This window comes from Anarrhichthys ocellatus, unplaced genomic scaffold (assembly GCF_004355925.1).
Source record: "Anarrhichthys ocellatus isolate YVR2014 unplaced genomic scaffold, GSC_Weel_1.0 scaffold102, whole genome shotgun sequence".
Classification (NCBI taxonomy): domain Eukaryota; kingdom Metazoa; phylum Chordata; class Actinopteri; order Perciformes; family Anarhichadidae; genus Anarrhichthys; species Anarrhichthys ocellatus.
Window position 1 is genome coordinate 743,871 of NW_022280132.1, and position 23,324 is coordinate 767,194.

The following is a 23,324-nucleotide window of genomic DNA, read 5'->3' on the forward strand; positions in this document are numbered from 1 at the left end:
ACAAGGATGGAGGATGGCGGGAGGGAACAATAGAGAACAGAGGGGGGGAGGACATGGAACATCGAGTAAAGGTTCTCTCAGTGAGCGGCTGAATGATGTGGCATTCGTCTCAGTGCGAAATCAGCATCATCACTCAGATACAGCGACAGGGGGAAGGGGGGCATAATGCAGCACTGAGCAGCGGCAGAGTGATGGATTTTCTTCATTAAGGATGTTGTGTCGGGGAGCTATAAGCCAGGCTCTGAATCAGCGCTTTTTGGAGGGGATTTAACAGACCGGAGCTTAATTTGAGGATCCGTGTGAAAAGCAGCTGTTTAAGAATCTGCAGCGAGGTCTGAAAGAGACGACAGGGGACCTCACCTCCAAAACCTGTCACAGACTTTTCAGAAAGTGAGAAGGGTGAGCAGGAAACACTCAAAAACACACAAAAGAGCAAAGATTTAACTCTTTGCCCCCTGCCCCCCCTCCCCTCCGTTCAACACAGATTGCCACGAGATAATCAGCGGCACCGCTGTAATAAATGCCATTTATGCATTGATGTATGGGACGCTTCTCTGTGATAATTCTGGTTAATGAGGGTTTTATAATGAATGTCTTTCCACCTCCTGCATCTGTGCCTCCCCATTACCGCCCTTCTAGGCACACCTAATACTGCACACATTAGCCATTTGGGCTCCATCAATCATCCGCCGGGCCGGGACGACCATCGGCCCAGAAGTCCCCGAGGTCGTTCTGGCTCAACGGCTCCTCGGCTGAACTGTGATCGCACTGCAGCCGGTTAAAGAGGACGGGAGAAGGAAATCACTCTCCCATGTCACTGTGAGGAAGGGTGGGGGTCTAATGGTTAACCCAAGGGATACCTAATGAACAGGAAAGAGCAAAGAGCCGCGGCTACTGTCGGAGAATACCTGGGAACAGACTTTAAGAAGATTTAAGAAAGGCTGGATGTATTGATAAATATCTGATATCAACACAATACTCCAACACCTGGAAGTAGTCACCTGAAGTGTGGAATTCATAATGCCAAACATTACAGTAAATCTGTGACAAATCTATTTTTGGCAGAATTATAGCAACACATTTAAGCAATATTATGGCTATATGCAATTATGAATATTATTCTGGTATTTAAGTCCCCTACGTCATGCTTTCAGATGAGAGGTCTCACAGGTTTTGCTCATAAAAATGGTTAAAATAGATAAATAAAAACATATTTACCATATAGAAAAGGATGGGGGACTTGATCAGAGGGCAACCAATATGAATCATTTCACAAAAAAGTTTCTTTAAAAACGTGAGCACCTTTTTTAATGTATATATAATTTTTTGGGCATTTCTGCTTGATTTGATAGAGAGCCTGACAGGAAAGTAGATGATAGAAGATTTGATCACTAAAAAGGCTGACTCCAAATAGCCTTGATACGGAGCCCCACACACACACACACACACACACACACACACACACAGTTGGTACAAGTTGCAGATTGATTGACGGATGGACGTCATGATACTATTGGATGAAATTGGTTGGTAATAGCTTACGTAAGCACGCATCATATTGTGGTTGTCAGGAAGAAAAGATAATTCATTTTGAAATAAAAATACAAAAAAATATATTTTATGTATTTCTTTTCCTAGAACGTTAAATAGGTGCACACTGGGGTTGAGATGTAAAGGGTTAAAAAACATATTTTTTTAATGTTTTATTTCATCTCATTTTAAGTGGTAAGTGCTCTACTCTGTGAGCTGGGATCAATCTAATCCTGCGCCAGAATCCAAAATAAATGATTTCAAAACTGACGGCAGCATATTTAGAGCTCAAATCCTGCCTGTCCTGTCTGTATGATAATAGAAACACACACACACACACACACACACACACACACACACACACACACACACACACACCCTGTGACAGATTTGTCGATGATGACAGCGAGCGTGGCTTCTTGTGGTGATCGGATGGGGGGGGGGGGGGGATGTGAACAAACAGGCCTATATCTGCTGCTACACATACACGGCCTCCATCCCCGCTAACCTAAAACCTCTCTAAGCTCCGGGCTGGAATCCAACGAATGCAGGAGGCACCGCCGATCACATGCCAGAGCTGCTGTGCAGAAAACAATGACATGTTTAGATAACGCTGTTCAGACCACACGCTCGGCCATCTGGGCCGCCGGTGGGAGCGCTGCAGCCGCTCGCACGGCCGAGTGACCGAGTCGTACTGCAGCTTTCTGCCCAACATAAAGCCATCTCAGGCTCTGTCCGCTCTCCTTTTCATCTACTCAGCTGCTCTCTTCAGCCGTTTGTCACGCTGAGGTAACAGAGTTCAAAGGTCAATGCATACACCCCTCATCGCAACAAGGAAAGGTTGAAACAGGCAAAGTATATTCCATTTTAGAATAAAGGAAATCTTATTTACTGTCAAGAGTTTTGCTTTAGTCGATGTGCACCATTCCAGGCCATGTAGCCCGGAGCTTACAGTGAAGACCCTGTGAGTGTTTCGCTCTCCTCTCCCACCCTCATTAACGCTCTACTGTGCTGCGCATTGTTAATCCGCTGCAGGTTTCACTCCACTTCCACTCTGTCCTTAGTATCTTCATCCTGCTGGTGGGCTTCTATTGGGAGCAGATTATCCTTCCATCTCTGCTTATCAACTAGCTTAGCCCCAGGGGGGGATGGCTGTATGTTTATTTTATTTGTCATGTTTGGACGTGAGCCACGCACTCACACTTTGCGGTTGCAGACGAGATTCACACCTGCCAACCTGAGCCCCCTACAGGCAAAGAAAGGAACTGCTTCAAGGTTGTTTATTTTCCAACCAGAGCACATCGAAAATACTGTTTAGGTCGCAGCTATAAATCCCAAAATGTCTTCTTCTGAAGGTTTGGTAAATGTGTTTTTAATTTCTATTCCGAGCATTTAACAACAGGAAGATTTTCCGGATACTTGATCAACAGACAAGTGGTTTAAAAGATACCGTCAAGTGGAGAAAAGGTCTCCATAGTGTGCAGAACACACAGTTGTAGCAGTAAACAGACATAACGGATTCTAATAACACCTATGATCATGTCCTAGTCTTGGAGAACGGAGGGCAAGCTCAAGAGCTGCATAAACCCAGTGTGCGTATGTTCCGGTCAACAAAACCGTTGTATTTGGCTCAATCAATGAATAAAATGTAAACATGGTAGGACTGGAAGTGCAGGTCTGAACCTGCTGCAGCACTGATGCCATGTGATCTCAGTGCACCAAACAGAGCAAAAGCCGTGAAACACCAGCAACATTTTGAGGCAGTATTACGTCAGTTCAGTGTTTGATTGCAAGTAAAGCCCTGTTCGCACTTGTCTGTGATATTAATCCTGTGCAAATTTGCCACGTCCGATATTTGTCAAGTCAAAAATTTCACTGCAATTTCCTGACTTATTATTATTTTTTTCTGTGTCTTTTTTCATGCCTCTTTCCAGCTCGAGAATCATAGAGGCTGCTTTGGCAATTTTAATTATGAATATTTTCCCAACCGCTGTGGTTGTGCAGCATTTGCTCCAACGACTATTGTTCTTTTTAGCAGCGATTGCTCTCATCGTTCAGGGAAGCGTATGTGACGCATAAACATGATCAAATGCAATTACTCAAGGAGGGAAATTTGATTTGGAGCTGGCTAACATGAAAAAAATTAAATAAAAAATTCTCCAAGTGTTCATCAGAGGTCTTAGATCAGAGGCGTGACTCAGGAAGTGAACTACAGCAGAGTATCATTCAAAATGTTTGACCAGTCCAACCTCCACACTACAGCTTTTTTAATATCTTACTTATCTTACATGAAGCAAACGTACAGAGCTGAAGTAAACCATGAGGAGTAGGAAGCAGGCGTCCTGTTAGTGAGTGTCAGTCTGGCCTCATTGTTACTGTGTTCAGTGGACTGCATTGCTTTGACTGCTCCCGCTGACCCACGTCAGAGAGCACAAGTGAGCAGCAGAACAGGGATGGGTCGGGACCATCGAGAAATACCGGACTGAGAACGTCCCAGGAGGACGGGAGGGACGTCTCTATCGGCCAATCAGCCGGTAGGAGCCTATGACAGGGCCTATGAACGGAGGATGAGGCGTTTCTTTACAAGTAACTGCAACTTTCAGATTGAGAAGAAGAGTTTCCTTCAGGAGACATTAAGTTCCTCACAGCTTTGTGGCGCACTCAGTTTGATTTGACACCGTCTGTTCAGATTACTCAACTCAGCTACGGGCTGCTCTCAGGAAAATAAAAGTACATGAGCATCAGAAACGGAACCAGGACATTGGCAAACATTTGGGAAAGACGCAGCTCGAAGAAAAACACTATGATAAAATAATAATACATTCTTTACAGACAAAATGTGAAATTATTTCTTTTGAAAATTTTGATTAAATATAAGTTTGTTTGTTTGTTTTTTCAACACACCAATATTTATTATTTATTGTCATTTGTTTTGTTTTTTACAATTTTATAATACCGAAAAACAACAAATATTCTTCATTTTTTGTAATATTTTTAAATAAATTTAGCACGGCCAAATTGAATGAATATGTCATGGACAAACTTAAAAGTAATAACAATAATTAGAAATAATAAGGTTTTTGGTTTTTTTTTTACATACATTTTTTAATAAATATTTGTTAATACCAAAACGAATAATTTATCAAAATAAATAAAAAGCTGGATTTTCTGGATATATGTCAAGACAATGTACAAGATGTTTGGGCTTGACAGAGTTGACATGTTTCCTTCATCACACTTTCCAGAATATAAAGAAACCCTGAAAGAGATTTAAACCTGACTAATGACGCACACCTCATACATTCCTCTTCTGCTCCTTTTAATCAGACTGGTGTAAACCGGTTGTAAACATGATGTTTCTTCGACTGTTGGAAAGAAAAGGGTCCCGGGACAGACACAGCTGAGGGATTCTTTGATTGCACCGGATGTTGTGTGTTTGGACTCGATCCCTGGCAACATATTAACACACCACACTCGTGTGACAATGACGTCATTCATTTCCCAATGCTGCAACTGTAACCAGCAGAACTGGATACAGCGTAGGAGGCGGGGCCACGTTCATTCGTATTAAAGTTGCACAGTGGTGCATGAAGCAAAAAAACATTTGGTTAAAATGACCCAGATCCTTCACATCCATGGGCCCAAATAAGGGAAATAATGGTTCACTCTAGCTTTAACCCTGTTGTTGCACAATTTAAACAAAAACACTCAGTGGGACAAATTTACAGCCAAATCCCAGCTGACAGCCCCTGGAAGCACTACCGCCCCATAACAAGGACTTGATGTATTACCCAGCATTCCAAAGTGTAAGCAATAGGTAAAGGTTGCTCCCCGTCTGCTCCTCCGCTTCGTACCGTTTCAAACAGAAAACACTTAAAAACAGCAGCAGCTCAACAACATCTGTCTGACTTCCCACGATACCATAAAGCAAAGTCGACACCTTCCCTCCCCCGACTCAAACTCGGCTCACAAATGCAATCCTCTACCTGTTCAGTTGATCTTAGGACAAAGTGCTGACACTTAAGTAACCGGAAAGGGTTACAAAACATAGTTGAGGGCAAATTGGACTACATTTTACCTCGTTATTCACATCATTTCCCAAATGGCGGGGCGGCGCTGTAGTACCGCGTGACCGAGTCGGTCCTATCAAACGTCTGGAGGTAGAGGAACATGACTTCATGCAGAAATGTGAAATTATGAGCTGCAGCGATGACTTCATCTTTGGAAGCGCCTCTTATTATTAAAAACAACCCTTTCCACATTTAATGCAAACTAAGACAACTTTGAAACCTAACGCTTGCTTATTAATGCTGGTCATCTGCCAGTAGCTTCAATGTTACTATGTCAGAGACAATGTGTTTTAATGCAGCTGCTTTAGTGTCATCCCTTCCAGAGCCACTGTACAACATGCACACTGTTGGGACTAATCAGCCCAGTGAAAGCCAAGTTCCAATGTGTGTGTGTGTGTTGCAATGCGACCGCACTTTGAAGCTAACAGAGGAGCCAGCGTTCACAGACCACACAGTATACAAACAGATAGCATTGTCTCCACCCGCCCCCTAAGAGTGTTGATAATGCAATAGGTTTTTAACTGTAATTTAATTTATTCTTTTTCACAAGGGAAAAAAGACTGATATCAATGCAGGGCCCCCCCTCCCCGACTGCTACGATGCAACGAACCCATCATCTTTGATCACTGTCAGAGCTGAGATAAGCCGTCATGGTGCACTTTAGACCTTAACCCAGAGCCCTTGCTTTATGCTCGCTTCACCTAACACACACACACACACACACACACACACACACACACACACACATATATATATATGCGCACAGCACACAGCATCCACAATGATTGAGCAAAAAAAAAACAGTTAGTGTTGGTACCACAGATGGTGTCATGCCAAAGTATATACACACTATATGTGTGTGTGAAGAGGAACTGTCTGCAGATCAGCTGCATCCGTGGAAGAGCTATTAAACAATACTGAGACCGTTTGTCTCAGTATTGTTTAATTAATCCTTGATGTGCCCACAGTATAAAACGTATTCACCACATATAAAAGCACCCTGTAATGTAAAGTATACCACTGTGTGACTCAGCGTAAATCCTATGAAGTTCGTATTAATCCTGACATCACTTGGTATCAGACAGAGACCTTTCTAGATGATCCCCTCGACACCGGTCTGCACTGCAGTAGCAAAGCACGTGTTGTGTTCAATTGGACCAAAGCATGTCAAAAGAAGAAGAACTCAATCACACCGTGATGGTCCTTTAAGCGGATGAGCAGGCGGGGCCAAGCTGCAAAGCTGAGCGCATTGATTGAGCTCAAACCCGATATGAATTGGTACATTTTTCAATGAGGTCTCGCGTGCACCGCACAGTTTATATAACGTTACTTTATGGGATGTTCACGGTCCCGTGCGTGGGTTCATACCGGTGACACAGTGCCTGGAAGACGTCACTACTCACCGCATCTTTCTCCGCTCCCCCGCTCTCCTGGTGCTCCATGAGTTTCCTCTTGTTTCTATTTTCCATCTTCTTCATCACTTAACTGTATTAAAAAAAACACTGGCGCGTGTGGGTTTGGCCCGCTCGACAGCCCGTGTCGCCGTGCGGCTGAGTCCTCTCGGTATAATGTCAGCCGTTCAGCCTGCTGGCAACGTGTCCGCTCGCGCTGGTGTCGACTTCAGTGACGACTCGCCACCGAAATGAAATTCATCGCGTGCTGATGCAGTTCACTGGAGTTCAGAGTCCCCCCCCAAGAGTTTGTCCAAGCCAGCCATTCCTGGTCAGTAGCCGGTCCTGCGGCTAGCTAACTTAAGAGAGCCGAGCTACACTCGGTACGCCCCGTGCTGCCTGCACATCTGGAGAACCCGTTGTGACAAGCTGTCAATCAAGCGTGCAGCACCAGCAGCCACGAGTTTATCCTTCAGGGTAATACAAAACCAAAAATAAAAGGACAATGTATGGTCGTTTATAAAGTCAGTTTAAAATTTGCGGGGGGAAAAGATATCCATGCTGGGCGGTGGTGTCTGGCAACAGTTCATCCAACCCAACTTGTCCGTTAGTTGGTAACGTTAGCGTCTGGTGCTAAGCTATCTTCCTGCTGCGCGACTAGCCGAGCGGCTAGCCAGGCTGCCTTGCTTTTGGCGTTTACCTGCACAGACACACCGTGACATCCATGACAGGTCCGTCTCCACTCCTCACAGAGGGCTCCAGATGATTCCCACCGGAACACCGCGCCTTGCATCCGTCTCGGCGGTTTATCCGGCAGCGAGTGTCTTCTTCAGCTGTTCTTCCATCATCAGATAAAATGCTAAGCTCCGTGTGTAAACACCGGGTCGAGCTCTGTGTTGAATTGCTGCCTCGGCTCGGCACGGCACGGCACGGCTTGGCTTGTTTCCTGACTCTGTCACGGCCACTGCAGTGTCAAGCTAGCAAGAACGACAGCACAACGTTCGATTTAAATTTACCAAAATAAAAGTACGTTTATTCAGAATCGGCTTTGTTTGTCAAATGTGTACACATACAATGAATTTGACTCCGGGTTTCCATTGCTCTCAATACGGCTAAAAAAGAAAGCTGGATAAGGATAACAAATACACATGTAACTGCTGTGTCTGTGTGTGTGTGTATACACACCTTCCTTTTAATGATATGTGCATGAACTATAATTTCAACTTAAACGCTGTGTAGCTACAGTGTATAGCACAAGAAAGGGGATTTCTTGGAGTTGACAGGACTTGCAATGAAGCGAAAGATATATTAAGATAAAGTATTTCCCTTTGAAATAGTGGATGTATGTTGTACATTATATAAATATATTTCGACAATCAGGTATTTGGTCTATAATGTGGTGATATCTTTGTCTACATCATACAATTTATTTTGAAAGGACACTAATCTTCTTCCTTACTTCAGCCTCACCTGCTGACACAGCTCAAGTGAAGATTCTTCTTGTAAAATTGTTAAACTCAAACTCATGTGTGGGAAATTTGTTTGAAAAAACGTACATTTAAGAAAAAGTCATTCATTTTCTTTCATATTAAATCCCAGGGTGTGTCTTTGTGCGCGTGTGTGTATAGAGGTCATTGACAATTTAATTAGTTTTGTTGGACTCTGCTGCCACCTGCCGAGAGACAATAAAACATGCTTTGAATATGTATGCTTGTATTTTATCAGAATCAGAATCAGCTTTATTGGCCATGTATGCTTACGCATACATGGAATTTGTCTCCGGTTTCCACTCCGCTCTCAATGTACAAACACAAATTTACAATAAACAAGAAAATCTATGTATAAAGAATAAAAAAGGGTAGCAAAAAAAGTAGAACGGATGTAGGTATAGACATTTAGCTGTATACAATATAAGTATAAATATATATCCAAGAGAAAAAGTGTATATATATATATATATATATATATATATATATACACACACATGTGAAAATCTATAGACAATGGCATGAATTGTAAGTGGTGGTAATAGTGCAGTATAACTTATTTATTGTTCACCAGAGTGACGGCCAGTGGAAAGAAGCTGTTCCTGTATCTGGTGGTTTTCGCGTACAGAGCCCTGTAGCGCCTATACTCATGTCTGAGATATTTTAACCAGCATATTAACCTTTGTGAGACTATTTTTTCAGTTATTATTTTTTCGATAAAGGAGACAAGTTAAGTTCTGCAGGGTTATGAGGGTAAACTATACAAGAAGCCTAACAATAATGGTGATGATGTATTTAAGAGAAATTAATCTATCCCGGACAAATGTTTATTTATAGACAACATTGAATAATAGTGATCTGACGATCATATCGTTTAAGGTAAAAAATAAAATGTTTGGCCCTATATACTACATCCCTGTGTGCTACTACATTATACTTGTATAATTACTTTCCTGTGACATTTTGTTTTTAAAAATGTGTTTATATTCCTTTACTTCTGCATATGTATTGTGCTGTAAATACATTTGTGTTGATTTGTTTTAATAACATTGCTGTCTATATATTTCACTTATAAAATGATTTAGCATTCTTTACAATTTATAACCTCAATTGTTGCCATTACAGATTTTTTCTTCTGGGGCTTTTCTTCACTCCAGAAAAAAAAAGAAGTTGCATTTTATAGTTGATCCAAGAAAAATGACAAACCAGACAGAAGTCTTTTTTTCCCTTTTTTTTTATAAAAAAAGGTATTTTTCTTTTACCCCAAAACGTTTTTAACAAAGTGAACATGCATAGAAATACAGCTGGTCTTTGTCAAACAGCAACAAAACAACTTGCATTGAGGAACACTCCCTTTAATATGTACATATATGAGATGTGGTACCTAAAACCACACACACACACACACACACACACACTGAGAAAGACACTACGTTTGACCTTTGACCTGTGGGGAAAGTATACAAAGAAATCTCTAAACTTGATTATTTTACACCTGATTTAACAACATAAAAGTTGTTCACTTTGGTTGATCTTATTGCTTCATAAATATATCATTACAATGCTTGTATCCTGTTACTTTGCCTTATTTCCACATTGTATATAAAACTCAGATTCATGTAAAGCCAAAGATACGTGGGCCTATAAATATGCTTCAATTTGATTGTCACAAAACAAAAGTACGTTTGAAATCAATTCAGCCTCAGAGCTAAACAGATGACATGGCACTTTAATACCCAGGCCTAAAATATCAACAAAAAAGCAACCACAAAGCTTATTATTGCACAGTAACCCAAAAATTGCATATATCAGTAAAAGTATCAGAGGGCAGTGAAGACACAGTCCATGCACAAAAAGAAACAGCTAAGCTACAATACAGAGAAATCAAGGAAAACTCCCACAATAAAAAAGGAGAAATACAATTTGGAGAGGCCAGTGTAAAACACCCGATGTCAGAAAAGTTCATTTGCACAGTGAGTGTCACCAATCCTGCAGAAGTTAGGAAGAAGTAATCCTTACATACAGACATTTCTCCCTGGCGATTGTTATGTATTAAAAATGTTTTAACCGATTGTCATCTTGAGGGACATTCAAACATAATTCAAACATAAAGACATTAACAAATTTAATAAAAGATAAAAGAAATAACAGCAAAAGGACAGAAATATGAAAAAAAGAGATAAAAGCGTGGTCCATTTTCCTAGATACAAAAATGAAATGTCATCGCTGTTGGACCGTACACTATAAAATGAATTTCTTTTATCGGATAGGTCACTGAAGGCATCACACAAACCGCTGAGCAGCTCCATGACAGTCTGTTACATGTGCTTGTTTTTTTATGTTACAGTAGCTTCACCAGAAGGCCTTCCAACACTGCAGGTTAGCGTTTCAGCAGGAGAAACTGGGTTGGACCCATATTCATTATTAAATATCTGAAGAGAACTGACTCCATACTTAACAGTAATACTCTGGAGTTTAAAGAGCAACTAAATCCTTAATTGGTGTTTTATTTATGAGTAAATGCAAGAGAACATCATCTACCAGCTATTTGACCAAACTGTCTATTGGTAGTTCTACACTATTCTCAAATATGCTATCAGTAGCTGGCCATTTTTATGACAATTAGGACAAAGCAAAAGCATATCTACTGTACCGTCAGAGAGTATGGCTTTGTTTCCACGAGCTGCTCAAACCACATGCAACTATTCTACACACTAACTACATACATGAGCCTCGACAGAGGCTGAGAGGAAGCACTTTGCAGTTTGGGTTTGGCTTTTTTGAAGCCCCCATCCTGCTGGCATCCCACGGATTTACTTTCATCGAATCCCTGCTGAAGTACGAGGCTGAAGTTGGCTTCTGAATGGGAGAGTTATGGGAGAATATTTCCTAAGTGGTTATTTCGATTTGTCTAACAGAGAAAAGATATCAAATTAGAATTTAGGAAAAACAAGAAAAAAATCGTGTTTTTTCATGTACTTAGACTGCATGAGACCATTAAAAACTGTTCATGTAGACTTACCAAACCGGGAATAAACTGTCTCTGGGAGCCCAACGCTGTTTTAAATCTGATTGTATATTTGTTTGATCTCTGAAAAAAGGCTTAATCAGAAACTATGACTCATAACCCAACTCCAGCCCAACTCAGACTGGTCTCACATAAACAAGAGAAAACACTTCAGTTGATGGCCTCAACAAAAGCCCACAGAAAACCTATACACATTATACCAATATTAAAACTATTACATCATTCATTCATTCATAAACTTTCATCAACCAGCAGAAATCTCTCAACACACACAGACAGGAGTCACTCAACTGAAATGTCTCTCCAGCTGAGAGGAGAGCCAGGATTTACTGTGTTTTCTGTTTCAACAATGAGATGAGGAGGATCTCGGGGCTGGTGCACTACAGGAAGGCTGACTGCAGGGGGCGCTGGTAGAGAGACTGTCCCTGGACAGCAGAGGAGGAGGAGGAGAAGGAAGCCCGCGGCTTCATGACACCCCAACCAGGAGAGAAGGCGAGCTCACAGAAGCCTCCCGTGTTTTCACCTGAAACACAAAGGCGGAGACATTTAGTGCGATTTAAATTATGGTATTTCTGATATTTGATAAAACGTCGTCTCAAATTAGTAATTAGTCTGCTACAAAGCTTAATTAACTTCCTCAAATTAACACAGCCTACAGTTACAGCATGTCATAGTTTACATATGTGTAAACAATAAAGAACATGAGCAAAGAATCCCTCAACAGAAGGAAGAAGTGCACCTGATTAAAAGAGGAGAGAGGGCAAATTGAATCATTTGCTGCACAATTTCATCAGAGCAAACTTTCTCTCGAGCAAGTGTACATTATTAATTTGAGGGAACTAACATTCACCGTGCACACAAGTTAGTGATCTTAAGGGAATGATTTGTAACTTAAGAACACAAGAATGTGTCTCCCTTCACTTCTCTTCAGGGAGATAGAAGGAAAATGTTGGCATGCTAAAACAAATGATGTCCAGTGTAAAGGGTTAATGACTCTATGGTCATAATGTGAACCATCACCCAATCTGTGTGGTCGTCTTTGTGTAAGTGTTAGTAGAGCAAAACCAGGGGCACACATATTAAAACATGGCTCCACAGCACCACTAGTGGTCAAAAACATCACAGCACATTTGCCTTTAACGTCCAACCGAGATCACAAAAATCCTCTCAGTTGAAGAAATAAAATCCATGTCAAGCTGCTTTTCAGCTATTGTTATTATCTTTATTGTGAAAATCAAGGAACTGTAGCCGGCAAACTGTCATTAGCTGCTGCCTTATTATTTGCTGGATGTTTAGTAGATAGTTTGTTCAGCAAAACAAGACACGTGTTCGTGTTTGCAGACAGAAAGGAGACATTAGTGAAAAGCAGATTCTTTTGTGTATAAGGCTGCTAGTGTGCCAGTGTGCCTGTGGTAGAACACTGACAGTTCAAATTTAGAATTAAATGGCTTAATTGGCTACATCAGGGGTGGCCAAACATTTGTGATTGTGAGCCATATACAGAAAAACATAAGGAGTTAAAGGAGGCCAACACTATTAAATGCATATAGTTCTCAACCTGTCAACCTGTCGCTGCACCAGAAAAACCCATAGAGTCGCGTATACTGGTGTGCCCACATATTACAAAAACTATATCTGTATCCGATGTATCATAAACTTGCATGGCCTAAGCGCCCACAGGAACTATTATATAAGTTAAAACAGGCAGAAATGGCCAAAACTTGGTTTCTGTTGCGCCCACTTAAAAGATTACAATGTAAATACAAAAGAGATGTGCATCTGTCTAATATTAAGATGTAACAAATGGAGCAGGCAGAACCAGTAAAATCTCAAGAGGTTGAGATCATTTCACTGAATTTAGTCGACATCTAGTGTTTAAACCAGGATGTTCAATTTACATGCAGCATCATTTATTAGAAATATCTTTAATCCCAGGATTTCCATCATGTTATCGGGACACTGAAGCAAGCACAGCAAGAGCCAAGGGGACCATACCTTTAACAGGCCAGGGGTGTGAGGAGGAGGGGGAGGGGGAGGGGGAGAAAGAGGCGCAGCGAAGGGAGGAAATCCTGAGCTCGTTCTCCTGAGGAGACTCGGCAGGAGTCAGAGGAAAGAGAGGGTGTTACAGAGGCAACAAGGAAACGAGGAGCTTTACTCTCACTTCGGATTATCTTAGTTATTCTCACACCGCTAGAATAAAAGGTGAATGTCGCTCAAAACCAGAAGGGGAACACGTGAGAACTCACCTGCAAGTTTGTCTTTGCTTTCCTCAACACGTCCCGTGTTCTCGACACTGTAAACAAGCACACACACACACACACACACACACACACACAGCACCTGTGAGACGCCATTTGTTCATTCGTGGGTCGAACAGAAGACGAGCAGTAAACATAAGAGTCAATAGCACAGCTGCTCTGGGATTGAACGATTGGAGTGACAGGAAGAAAAAAAAAAAGGCGGATGAAGAAGGAAGAGAGGGCTGGAAGAAGACAACGCAAGACAGTGTGACAGACGCAGACGATGATGAACGATCAGCCCATCTCGTGATAATTCATCTTTGCCTTAACTCTTTCTACTCAACCAACAGACTAAGTGGATGGTATGTGCTCAATATTATCGAATTCAATATTTAATCAAAAGACAATACGATACACGGTTTTATATGATCGACTAGAGAGACTAGCAACTCACGTTGGTTGACTATAAAGTGCTCCATGCTATCTTTGGTGCGGTCAGAGCTCTTCACTCTCTCCATGGCGTCCTTTAGAGCCTGCTCATGCTCCGAGAGCATCAGACGGAGCGAGACAACCTCCTCCCTCAGAGACTGGTCCTGTAAACACACACACACACACACACACACACACACACACACACACACACACAGAGTAAATGTTTAGTATCTGACCACACATGCAGGTACATCGCTGCTGAGGCCAAAAACACACGGGATTAGAACAGTAACTGATCTGTTGACACGTGAATCCTTTTGTGCAGGTTGTAAAGGTCTGATACAGACTGCTTTAGACTCCAATGATTCAGCTGTTACTTCCTGGAACTACCCTGTACTGCCACAAAAGCATCAGCCAGTGTTTCACTACGTTAAACGTGATGAAAACATTAAAAAAGGCTTCACAAGGAGCAACGAAAGATCAAAGGCTGTTTTTAAAAAGAACTCCTCTGCTCTGGGCTCCTCTACATGTTCCATCCCATCAGACTGCTGCTCTGTGATTTCACTCTGTAAGACTGCGAGGCGTTTTGTTCAGACCTGCTTGGCTTCCTCGTGGTTTGGAAGAGCTGCTCTCCAGAACATCTGCAGCAGAGCGCCGGCCTCCTCCAGGATCTCTCGCAGGGTTTTAGTGTCAGACAGCAGCTTGCTGACAGAGTCTGAGTCTGAGGGCTGAGACACACAAAAAACAAGATGTTAATAAAAAAGTTAAATTATTAGTTCATCTATCAGCTATTCCCCTTGTTAATCTGTAAATCATCTAGCCCAATAAAGCCCTAACAGGTAAAAAAGATACAAAGTTCAAATGTCTTGATGACCAGCAGCTAAGAGTAGTCACTTAATAACAATGTAAATCAACAGTAAAGATGGACTAAACTATGTAGAGTTGCAGTTCATTTATATTTCATTAAAGATGTTTTTTCAAGGTTTATTCATATTTCATAATGCTATTTTTCTCATAGCTTATTCGTCATTATTTTTCACACTGTTCTTCATAAAAGTGTTTGTGTCATTGCCCCATCGACCTTCATCCACTCACATCTCTCCAGCATTTCACAAGTCTAAACGAAAAACAGTGTGAAAGAAATGATCTGTTTGAGGTGGTATGAAATATAAAAGATCTTCTGAAAACAACACATTCAGACTGCACTGACTTCCACGTGGAGGGTTTCATTTCTATGTCGACAAAACCTCGGGTCTATATAATAATAATGTGATGCTATTACACTGTTTGTAATAACACCAATGATCAGTGGGCCATGTGAGTGTTGATTGTTGAATGTTGATCGTTAACAGGACGTTCACCCGTGACTAGAGAACCGCCCCATGAACGATTCTTCTGGTTCTGTATTTTTTTAATAACATCGATGAAGACGACCACAGAAAGGCAGGACTCAGAGGAGAAAAGTCGCAATCACAAATCCATCTGCCACTTCAGCACCACGGACAGCGCCACGGATTTATTAATACACAGCACAGTCAGGCTACTGGTATTTCAGAGCCGTGGTCGGGGCCACAGAGTCTAACTTTCCCAAACCTCAGTCAGATAATAAAGGAGCGATGCGTCAGGCAAACACATTCAACTTAACAACACCTGCACTGTCTCTGCTACCACAGGGATGGAGACGGGGGGTTCCAGGCATGAGCACTGGCGGCAATTTTTGACCTCGTCAATTCAACCAATCATAAAAATGCGGAATCGAAAAAGCATATTTGACTAATATCCGTTTGGTTGGTTTGGCCCCATAAAACATGAGCAGCAGAGAGCCCTGTCACTTTTCTGATCAGCTTTCCTTAAGTGCCGAACAAACAGCTGACTACTAAAGGTTTAAGTGCTGTTTAAGTGCAAGAGCGCGCCTATGACGGGCGCACACAGTTCGTTGTAGCTCGTTTCGAAGGTTATGTAAACACCGTTCGGTGGCAAGTATTCATACATTATCATTTGATCGTGTGGTCAGTTATAGATGACTAGACGGATTGTATGAAGGACTAAAATGCTGATAAAACTACAGCCTATGAGAAGTTCCGCAGTGCCATTACGCACGGCCTGTTTACCTCTATGAAATCACGCTGGGAGATAGCTTCAGATAAAAGCGCCGACAGTGGCTTACAGTCCTAAAGAACATCCATAGTAACACTGGTTATTGGTGACCAACCAATATCTATTACTGCAACCCTCTGGATGGCAGGTTGACAACAGGCATGCATTTTAGTCATTCTGCTAACAAGGGGGACGGCTTCCCGCCACAAATACAATCCAAAACATAACATAAACTTGAATTAGCTGCTTCAGTCACCATCAGGATGACCTGGTCTGTGGTGTTTTGGCTTCCCGTCTCTCTCACCTGATGAAGGCTGAACTCCTGCGGGGTGTTCAGGGAATAAAATGTAGTCTCCATCTTGCGGAGGAGAGCGCTGCCCTCCAGGATCTGCTGCTGCAGAGCCTTGAAGTCATCGACATGGCCCACTGCATGGCGGCCGTGACGGTTGGCGAATGAGCCGTCGGGAGCTTGGCCCTGCAGTGTCGAGGCTGCAGGGATGGGAAGACAAGAGAATTAGGAACAGGAGCTGGAGGCAGACACATGAGATGTATGTGCCATGGTGTGCCGCCATGTGATAAATGGATGTATCGGCAGAATAATAAGGGAATCTGAACTGTTCTCACATTTAAGTGTTGATTGGTTCTCACCTTGACCGGCAGCTCCAGTTTCTGCTGCATGCTTCTGTGCATGAGGTCGAGGAGAGGAAGGACTGATGAGCCCAGTGTCTCTCACAGGGGGGGAGGGAACGTTTTCTGTAGGAGGAAGATTTCCATCAGTGCCGAGCTGCAAAAATCTTCTTCTCAATATGACATCTTTCTCAGTTATTAAGCTCCAAAAGAATAATTTTTCTTAATCTGGTGTTGTGATCGGCTTTACCATCATATTTGAACATGCTGTCGGGTGTGTCAGGCATATACTGACCGTTGAAGAGCTGTCTCCTGGATCGAGGCTGTGTGTCGGCCTGTCCGCTCAGCTGCTGCTCCAGCTGAAGGTGCAGCTCCCTGGGGTCCAAAGTCGCAGCGCTGCGTCCAGGTTTGGCACCATCACCGGCCTGACCTGCTTGGAAACACACAAACACGGATGTTGTACAAAGATTTTTTTTTTAAAGAAAGATTCCTGCAGCTGCCGTGACGCTGCACAAAAGCTGATTTTAGGGGCTTAAGACGTCTCTGGAAGTTCACATCGCAGTCTCTTACCTGGGTGTGTGTTTGTGTTGACTCCACACACTCTGTGGTAGACCTGCAGCTCACACTGAAGAGAGTGGACCAGACTGTGGCTCTCACAGAGCTGCTGTTGGAGGACGCTCACCTCCTGCTGGAGTCTAAGAAAACACACACACATGAACCCTTACGTTATTTAGCCTGTTATTGTCATATCCAGCTCTTGTTATACAAAGCAGCTGATCAAAAAATCTGCTCACTTGCACTTCTATACATGAGAGGCCCCTACTGGACGCGATACAGTCTCTAGCGCCCTAACTTAACCACCAGGTTGAGGAGCAGTATGTCCCGGCCCCTTTCCTGGTTGAAGGGCTGTTTCCCCTCTGACCACACTCGGCATCACTGACTCTCAAGGTCGTAAAATGACAATTACAAAGTACATGAACACACACCTGTTGATGGCTTCCTGGTTCTTCTGTCTGTCCTGTTTCAGTTCTGTATTCTCATGACTGCGAGCTTCAGCCTCAGTTTGCAGCTTCCTGCTTTGCTCCGCCCACCTCTCTGCCTCTAGCTCCGCCCCCCTCAGCTGCTCCGCCTCCTTGCTGCCCTCTGCAGGGACACAGGACATTACATTTTTACGTTACACTGATAGTGCAGAGCAGGGGCAAGTTATTTAGCCCTGAACAGAACCAGAACTGATGCCTAGAAAAGTGCATTGAGTAGAGGGCGTGTCTCCCTTCCAAACAAAGAAGACTTGAATGTCACTCAATGGCGGTAAAAAACAATCAATAAAATAGGTTTTTCCAAAATTGTGAATCACCACGACCCCAAGAGACCCTTGAGCATACAGTCATAAATGAACACAGTAAAAATCAGGCTGGTGGGTCGAGTAGTATTAGAGATTAGCCGCTGACAGACACAAACACACACACATACAACTTAACGCATGATCTCCACACAGGCTTACGTCTGGCGGAGATAATAACTTATGTGCGATCGCAGGCACGAAAGCTCTAAATCTGCGTCATACAACTTAACGGATTCCTCTACAGGCTGAGGCCCTGGTAGTGAGCATCAGACTGTACCTCTGGGGGCCTGTTTAAGCTGGTTCTGCAGACTGACGTTCTCTTCCTTCAGAAGTCTGATCTCACTGGACAGCTGGCCGACCGAGTCCAGACCCTGGATGTAGATGTTGGTAGGAGCCCCTGGAGAAGACATGGGGGCGTTAGACATGTAATATTTATCATGTGCAAGCAAGGTAACAAGCTAACAAGCTAGTGTTTTGCATAGATTAGGCTTTATATTAAATATCTACAATGAGATAACTTACCAACTCTACACTTCCTCATGTTTTCCTGAATCTAACAAATTAACAGCTCGTTTCAAATCAATTATTAGAACAATTCCATGGAAATAAGAATGAAACTCAGGCACCTGATAAACACAGCTCTATCATGTTATTGAGTGTATGTATTTGTGTGTGTGTGTGTGTTACCTTTCTCAGTGGCGGTGTGAGCCAGTCTGTCCTCCAGCTGCTGCCGGAGGCGATCGTTGGTCTGGATGGAGTCCTCCAGTCTCTGTCTCAGACTCCTGATCTCTCTCAGGTGCTCCTTCATCAAGTCTGAACCTGTAACAGAAACACAATTCACAACTTGCTTTTAGAGACCACTAGTTTTAGTCACACTGTAAATATCAAATACAAAGATGGATGAATAAAATCAACACAGGTATTGACGGACCACATCAGTGTTTCTGCATATTTTTGCCCATTTATTTACCAAGTGAAAGGTTTTATCTGGCCGTCATTAGTCACCAGCCTGTATATATTTTTTGCACTTATAATAACACATTATTTATTTGAGAGTCTACCTGTGTTACTGGCGCCGGACTGGTACCCCGAGGATCCCGAGGACAGGTCCGCTCCGAGTCTCACCGGTCGGGTACCATAGCTCATATCCCACAATGCACTGCTCTCCAACAGACTGGCCCCGGCTTTCATTGCCGAGCCGGCATCCAGACCGCCGCTGGTAGCGCTGCTGAAAGGAGAAGGCTGGTATCCATGGTAGGAGAGAGGCAGAAAGGCGGAGGAGTCGGGCTGCTGCTGGGCAAACGGGAAACCCTGAAGAGGTTTGGACTGGGGAGTGGAAAACCCTGAAGAAGAAGATGAAGTCACATGAAATTAAGTCAATACAGTTAAATAGCAGCTAATAAAAGGCAAAGAACCCAGCCTGAGAGAGATAGACACTTGTCTACATTGCAAGACTGAAAGAGACGTAGCGAGCGACTCAATCAGCCAAATGATATCGGTCTAGTTTCTCAAAGCTCCATCCCTCATTAGTGTTTAGAAATCACAGCAAATCCTTCTCAAACTGGGTGCTCTGTGTTCATCAAGCATCAAATGATGACCAGTTACTTAATGAGAGAGAGAGTGGAGGGTGTTAGTCAAAGCGAAGAGGAGAGGAAAAGAGAATAAAGCCTGTAGCAGGGTTAACATCCATAATCCTCATACTGATGGTGAGGCAGCTACACCGCTAATCCTTTTCGGATGTGCAAACATACTTATTATACTGAGCAGCTAGCTTCACATGCAGACAACAATGATTTAGTTGTTTCGTACTGGGAGAATACTGTGAATCTCCAAAGGAAGTTAAAAGAAATATGTTTTGACTCTTTGGAAGTTTGAACTTTTAAGCAAGAGCAGCTCGGGAAGACGCTCGATATTGGGTGGCGGCTAGAAAAACTTCACCATCTTCTTCAGTGTGTGAATGCACAGTAAAAGTTTTCTTGGCTGCCAATGGCTTGATTTTGTGCTGTTGATATTCAGCCTGATATGATGCACAGTGTTACTGAGCATCAAACACACAGTTAGTTCACACTCTCCCACACGCAAACTCATGCACGGCACAGTCAGGCCGACGCACTCTCATTGCCTCCCAGCTGCCTTTGTAACATCTGCAGCTCCTGATGCACCTCAGCCAGGGAGAAACCCACTCCCCCATCGCCCGGGTAACGGGTGCGCAGGGTAGCGGGGTGGGGATGGAAGGGCAAAGGTACCCTCTGGGTGGAGGAGGAGAAAGAGGAGGAGGAGGGTGGAGGGTGGAAGGGGGCAGAGGTGAAGACTGAGGCTGGAGCTGGGAGGAGAAGAAGAATGAAGCACAAGAGTGAGAAGAGAGATACAGGCAGGAGGAGGCGCCGTCAGAGGTGCGAGGTGAAGGTGTAAAAATGCGGCAGAAAAGTAATTCACATGAAGGGACTTCTTTCGCAGCCTGGGCTACGCTCAGGAGCCCACTCCTACCTGTCTGACCCTGCACGTCTGCGGGCTTGTGCGGCGAGCTGGGGCAATGCATGCTGGGGCAGCTGAGGCAGGTTCTATGGGATGAGGTGACGGATGGTACAGACGCATGATGTGACACGGTGCCACTGTGGGAGTGGCAATCTGGAAATGAAAAGCAGCCTGCTGTCACACTAAAGGAGGTGATGGATGGAACGCGTGTGTTTGACCTCAAACCACGTCCGCGTTTAAAAGCATCACATTAGGCCAGGACTCTTTCTGATATTTGAGATGAAGGGAGGACATGATACTGCACAGGTCATGAGATAAAAGCCGATAGCTGAATTAAAAGTGTAAGGCTGGTGTTATGCCAACGACGGGTGTCACGTTCTCACCTGTGGCGACTCTGGTGCAAGTCCGTGTGTCCTTCTGGCCGAGCTCGCTGGCAGCGTCCACGTCGGAGCAAGGATCCAGGTCCCCGTTCGTGGATCCGTGCTCGTCGGACACATAGGAGATGCGATCCGATTGGTCGGTGGTGTCGGAGAGGGCGTGGCTGCTGCTGGGCGTGTCAGAGCGCTGATGGTGATGATGCTGGTTTAGTTTGGTGCGGAGAGACTCGATGACCTTGTCTTTCTGCTGCAGCTCCTTACTGAGCCTGTAACGCACACACACACAGACACACAGACACACACACACACACACACACACACACACACACACAGATATATATACAGTTGTGTGAAAAAGTGTTTGCCCCCTTCCTGATTTCTTATTTTTTTGCATGTTTGTCACACTTAAATGTTTCAGATCATCAAACAAATTTAAATATTAGACAAAGATAACACAAGTAAACACAAAATGCAGTTTTTAAATGAAGGTTTTTATTATTAAGGGAAAAAAAAAATCCAACCTACATGGCCCTGTGTGAAAAATTGATTGTACTGTACTATTCATATGTGGTTTAATTATCAGTGAAACTAATCCATTTACTTTCTTCCAGACCACATTAACTTAGTGCAACCCATACATGTACATCAAAAAACCTGTTTTCTTTATGTTTTATGTTTTCTTTCCTGGACCAGCAGGATAAATGTGGGTGGGTAGTATTACTCCTCCCTCATTTCCACCACTGAGTTGCCTTTGAGCCAATAAGCCCTTTACACCCATCTGCACAAAATACGTTTTGGTCTTAATCATATCGAACAACCAAAATCTTTCTCTTTCCATTCCCTGAAGCAAAATCTAATAAATTGGGGGTCCTTGCCACCAAAAACGTTTCAGAACCACTGATGTAACTGATCAAACTTTTCAAATGATGTACTGTTGGACCAGTTGGTGCAGAGACCCAAATATCCAATATACCTTAACTTGCTCCTACACTGGTCTATCAGATCAGTTGTTGTTACCTGTCAACCACGCATAGAAGCACACAATCTTAAGAAAATCCCAGTTTTTTCAAAATGAAAATCTATAAAAGTGAAATAATATGAACGGAGCGAGCGTGAGAACAGCTGCATTCGCTGCCTAAGTTGTGACTCAAAGGATAAAGAGCATTAATGAGCGACGATGTACGAGGTGTGTGAGCCAACTGCCTGCTGATCTGCACTGTCCCACAGAGGCTTTGCCGATTGCATTGCTTCAGGGGAAGCCTCTTAGTACATGACGCTGCATCGCATCACACGGGGTAAAAGTGCAGACTCACGCTTTCACAAGAAGCATCACACCGACGTGATACGCGTGAATGGAAAAATAAAAACTAGAAGGGCAGACATAGAGAGGAAGGATGGAGGGGGAACAAGACAACACACTCGCAGCAGCGTGTCCCCGACAGCTGTTTTAATTAACGGTGACATGTTGGTACACAGATGCTGAGGTTGGAGGTCATTCATCTAAATCAATGGCAAGCTGATACACACACTGACAATACACACACACACACACACACGCACACAGACCCACAGTCACGAGACGATTGCAACATCAGAGTCCACCTACAGTACTTTTCCGTCTTTTGATGTTCACATCACATCACAAACTGTTGTGACCTAAAATGCAGCAGACTTTAAGTAAAAAGATGAATAAAATACTTGTTTGTGAGCTTTGTTTGGTTAGCCTAGCTTAGCATAAAGACTGGAAGCGGGTGGAAACAGCTAGCCTGGCTCTGAGACTTTTACCTTTTTTTTTTTTTTTTTTTAAAAAGGTAAACAATTATGTTTAAAAGTTCAAAAAGTTCTACATAAATAAGCTATTATCATGGACATTCCACGAGGTAGGTTTTTTTCGTGTCCGTCTTACTTTTGGAGTTGTGTGAGCAGTGCCCTCCTCTCCCTGTCGGTGAGTTTCTTCAGCAGCAGCAGTTCTCTCTCCTGGGCCTTCCACTTCCACAGAGAGAAGGAGAACAGAGAGTCTCTGTACAGCGGGCTGCTTTTCGACAGCATAGCCTTCCACAAAGGAGCCATCAGGCACCTTTCGGCCCCCTGTGCTTCCCCCGGCCGTCGGCCCTCTGCCTGGGCTACTGACTGGCCATCCCTCCTCTCCGTCTCTCAGACTCCTGGGTCGTTTAAGTTTTTCTCCGTTGCAGCTTTTCCTCCCAGCCGTGTCTCCAGAGGTAACCGAG

General features: G+C 43.4%; 2 protein-coding genes across 11 annotated transcripts in view; both read right to left on the minus strand.

Moving 5' to 3' along the window:
• Positions 1-7,964, minus strand: part of mast2 (microtubule associated serine/threonine kinase 2) — a 142,069-nt gene extending 134,105 nt beyond the window's left edge. The window contains 1 exon segment of the mRNA XM_031876024.1: positions 7,004-7,964. Coding sequence (XP_031731884.1) covers positions 7,004-7,078 — 75 coding nt within the window. The 5' untranslated portion in view covers positions 7,079-7,964.
• Positions 7,965-9,703: 1,739 nt separating this feature from the next.
• Positions 9,704-23,324, minus strand: part of pde4dip (phosphodiesterase 4D interacting protein) — a 95,523-nt gene continuing 81,902 nt past the window's right edge. For 4 of the 10 annotated variants that reach the window (XM_031876056.1, XM_031876055.1, XM_031876057.1 and 1 more), the window contains 16 exons: positions 21,103-21,362; positions 20,732-20,872; positions 20,358-20,567; positions 19,306-19,587; positions 18,932-19,063; positions 18,522-18,641; positions 17,889-18,045; positions 17,473-17,597; positions 17,198-17,335; positions 16,924-17,028; positions 16,580-16,764; positions 14,775-14,906; positions 14,201-14,339; positions 13,753-13,799; positions 13,502-13,598; positions 9,704-12,029 (listed from right to left, as the gene is read on the minus strand). In XM_031876056.1, the coding sequence (XP_031731916.1) occupies positions 11,887-12,029; positions 13,502-13,598; positions 13,753-13,799; positions 14,201-14,339; positions 14,775-14,906; positions 16,580-16,764; positions 16,924-17,028; positions 17,198-17,335; positions 17,473-17,597; positions 17,889-18,045; positions 18,522-18,641; positions 18,932-19,063; positions 19,306-19,587; positions 20,358-20,567; positions 20,732-20,872; positions 21,103-21,362 (2,413 nt within the window). In that variant the 3' untranslated portion in view covers positions 9,704-11,886. The remainder of the gene's footprint in view (positions 12,030-13,501; positions 13,599-13,752; positions 13,800-14,200; positions 14,340-14,774; positions 14,907-16,579; positions 16,765-16,923; positions 17,029-17,197; positions 17,336-17,472; positions 17,598-17,888; positions 18,046-18,521; positions 18,642-18,931; positions 19,064-19,305; positions 19,588-20,357; positions 20,568-20,731; positions 20,873-21,102; positions 21,363-23,324) is intronic. The other 6 variants (XM_031876058.1, XM_031876050.1, XM_031876051.1 and 3 more) reach the window with 6 other exon arrangements.